At 44.9% G+C, this 3,509-nt stretch overlaps 1 protein-coding gene across 1 annotated transcript; it reads left to right on the top strand.

Moving 5' to 3' along the window:
• The first annotated feature begins 333 nt into the window (after positions 1 to 333).
• Positions 334 to 2,491, top strand: LOC108287621 (M-phase specific PLK1 interacting protein). The gene is made up of 2 exons (XM_017506151.1): positions 334 to 986; positions 1,978 to 2,491. The coding sequence occupies exons 1-2, from the start codon at positions 648 to 650 to the stop codon at positions 2,176 to 2,178; spliced, it is 540 nt and encodes a 179-aa protein (XP_017361640.1). The 5' UTR covers positions 334 to 647; the 3' UTR covers positions 2,179 to 2,491.
• The last annotated feature ends 1,018 nt before the right edge of the window (positions 2,492 to 3,509 follow it).

Genomic DNA, 3,509 nt, shown 5'->3' with positions numbered 1-3,509 from the left:
GCTCTCCTCAGAGCGCCCCGGGGAGCAAGCTGGGACGGGGGTCCCTTTAGCCGCCCAGACCAAATCTCGGAGGGTACCTGACTGCGGGCGGCCAGTCCACAGCCCCCTCCTGCCGTCCCAGCCGGAGAAGAGGCCGGTTCTGCGCAGAGCTGCCACCCTTGTCAGCGTCGCCAGCATCGCCAGCATAGTGCGAGTCTCACACAGCATCAGCCACGGTGCGAGCGTCAAACTCCGTGAGGCGCCATCCTGCGCCACTGGGGGGCGCCGACTGACGCCGCAGACCCCACCCCCCGCCGGGCGGGGCGGAGCACTCCAGTCCCAGCCTCCGGCCGGGCCAGTTTCTCGTCTGTCAGTCAGACCGAGGGCGCTCAGACTAGAAAGGTTGTTGCTGGAGTCTGGTCTCCGTCCGTTCCTGTGCCTTTTCCTTCCTCTTTTCACTTAATCCACGAAGTGTCTCGCCAAGTTAGTAACCTTTGTAATACCGCCGTCCCTGGCGGAACCTTTGTGACGCCGGAACCGATGTGCGGTAAGATGGCTGCGGTCGGAGGACTGTTTTGGTAAAGGACTAGCAGTTCTCTGTGGAGGGCCGGTCGATACAGTTCCGGTGGGAGAACGCTGCAGCGAGGTCTTCGGCTTCGGCTCCTGAGATGCAGCGACAGAATTTTCGGCCCCCGACTCCTCCTTACCCTGGTCCGGGTGGAGGAGTTTGGGGTAGTGGAAGCAGCTTCCGGGGTACCCCGGGCGGGGGCGGACCACGGCCGCCCTCCCCTCGAGACGGGTACGGGAGTCCGCACCACACGCCGCCGTACGGGCCGCGGTCTAGGCCCTACGGGAGCAGCCACTCTCCGCGACACGGCGGCAGCTTCCCGGGGGGCCGGTTTGGGTCTCCGTCCCCTGGCGGCTACCCTGGCTCCTACTCCAGGTCCCCCGCGGGGTCCCAGCAGCAATTCGGCTACTCCCCAGGGCAACAGCAGACCCACCCCCAGGTAATAATAATAGCCAGCGTTTGCCGAGCTCTCACTGTATGGCAGGCACGGTACTAATATTCCCTTTACGTGGATTATTTTGTTTAATCCTCTCTGAGGTACTATTGTTAGCCCTGTTTTGCAGATGAGCGAACCGAGGCTTAGAGAAGTTGAATAACTTTCGGAAGATTACCCTAAAGAGTGGCAGAGTCGTCCGTTCTGTTTTAGAGCTCTTGTGCTTTTAACCAGTACGCTGCCACCCATACACAGATTTTCCTAATTCTCCATTTCCTCCTCTTTGCCAAGGGCCTTGCCAGTTTGTTTCAGTAAATCGTTCTTTTTCTTTTTTCTGTTTTTTTTTTTTTTTTTTTTTTTTTTTTTTTTTTTTTTTTTTTTTTTTTTTTTTCAAGCTACACTGGCTTCTGTTCCAACTTCCCCGGAGAGAAAATCGGTGGTAGTGGAAGTTTTCCATTCCTTTAGTGAAAGTAAATCCAAAAGACGGAGTGTTTTAGCCTGTCTAGGATTTATTTCTGTGATTTACAACTTGCAACTACGTGTTTTTCCTACGTGTTTTTCCAGCTTGGTGCATTCTACACCAGCCCTACCTCTTTTGAGCCTGGAGCCAAGGAGTAAAGAAAATATTCTTGAGCTAGAAAGGTTCTAGAAACTTTAAAACTATAGTCTTGTTTTCTCCTGAAAAAATGAACATTTTGAGGGAAAATTGAATAACTTGATTTCATCACGACTTGTATTTAGTTACTGCGAAGTCACTACATTAGACACAAAAGTATTTGAGATGACAGTGGGCATGGAATTATTAATGAGAATACCAGATTGCTTTAAGTACTTTTTTAAGAAAAAAAAAAAAAAAGCGTGGACTTTGTAATTGAACGTATTTAGGTTCAAGTCACAACCTTTAAGCAGCAATGTGATTCCCTCTAACCTTTAGCTAAAGGAAGAAGCACCAATTATCTCTACTAAGTGTTTTTTTTAACTGATTTTTTTTCTAAAGGGTTCTCCAAGGACATCTACACCATTTGGATCAGGGCGTGTTAGAGAAAAAAGAATGTCTAATGAGTTGGAAAATTATTTCAAGCCTTCAATGCTTGAAGACCCTTGGGCTGGCCTAGAACCAGTATCTGTAGTGGATATAAGCCAACAATACAGCAATACTCAAACATTCACAGGCAAAAAAGGAAGATACTTTTGTTAACATTTCTGAAATTCAACTGGAAGCTTCATGTGTCAGGAACATCTTGGACAAAACCTTAACTTGTGTTGATAGAAATTTACCCAAAGATGACTTTGATTGGATAATTAGTAAGGTCTTTTTGTTATTTTTCATAATATCGGGTACTGTTGATATTAGAGAAAAAACTAGGATAATCTGCAACATTTAGCTCTGGAAGTGCCTACCACATTTTAGAGGTTTACAGTTTTCATATATTTAATATTCCTGGTTATATAATGGACATTTGTCTTTTAATGTTTTTTCAATGTTTTAAAATAAAACATTTTGTCTTCTAGCTATATTGTGGTTTTGTGATATGATAAAGATGTAGACTTATTACAGTAATGGTTTGTAATCACTTAGAGTTCATAGGTAAAGTGCAAATTATTTTTGAAAATGAAATAGATAAATCATCCTTTGAGCTGTAGTCAGCTCTGTATTTGTTCATAAATAATGAGGATGAGAATAACAGTTCTATTCATACTCATTTTATTTAATGCTACTGTTAAAATGCATTAAAACTTCAAGCCCCAGAATCCCACTTAAGCATAACTTTATACTCATTGAACTGGAAAAAGCAAAGAAAGACCACATATAGCTAAATCAAAGTGTTCTATCTGAATTTCTCTACTCTTTACCTTTTAGCATTATGGAGTAATTTTGTCTTGAGGCCAAAGAAGATAGCTACCAGCAGTCTCAAATCACTTCCATTGCAAAAAGAACATCTCTCATCTCCATCAATCCAAGAGAAGACAAATTGGCCATGCTTAGATCATTTTTCTGTATTTTTGAACCAATTGAGACTAAGTAGCTTGAATCATGGACACATCACCATAATGAGACAAGATCCTGTGGCCTTGAGCACCACTAGGCCTACCTGGAGTAGAGAAGTGGTTGTCCAAAGTAAGAGATGCTATGTATATATACCTATAGTACTAGAGAGAAAAATATGCAAGAATTATGACCCCAACTATTTTTTAAAACTCAAACTTTTTTTTTTTTTTTTTTTGAGATGGAGTCTGTGTTGCCCAGGCTAGAGTGCAGTGGTGTGAGCTTGGCTCACTGCAGCCTCTGCCTCCCGTGTTCAAGTGATTCTTCCGCCTCAACCTCCAGAGTAGCTGGGACTACAGGCGCACACCACCATACCTGGCTAATTTTTGTATGTTTAGTAGAGACCATGTGGGGTTTTTTGTTTTTGAGACAGGTTCTCACTCTGTCACCCAGGCTGGAGTGCGGTGGCACAATCTTGGCTCACTGCAACCTCCGCCTCCCGGGTTCAAGTGATTCTCTCACCTCAACCTCCAGAGTAGCTG

The sequence above is a fragment of the Cebus imitator genome, unplaced genomic scaffold (genome assembly GCF_001604975.1).
Source record: "Cebus imitator isolate Cc_AM_T3 unplaced genomic scaffold, Cebus_imitator-1.0 Scaffold349, whole genome shotgun sequence".
Classification (NCBI taxonomy): domain Eukaryota; kingdom Metazoa; phylum Chordata; class Mammalia; order Primates; family Cebidae; genus Cebus; species Cebus imitator.
This window is presented reverse-complemented; position numbering and strand designations above follow the sequence as displayed.

What these genes read in the sequence shown, in the direction of transcription:
- LOC108287621 (XM_017506151.1), top strand. Translation starts at nt 648, where the DNA reads ATGCAGCGACAGAATTTTCGGCCCCCGACTCCTCCTTACCCTGGTCCG. An exon ending in AACAGCAGACCCACCCCCAG is followed by an intron (nt 987 to 1,977) that starts GTAATAATAATA and finishes TTTTTTCTAAAG; the next exon opens with GGTTCTCCAAGGACATCTAC.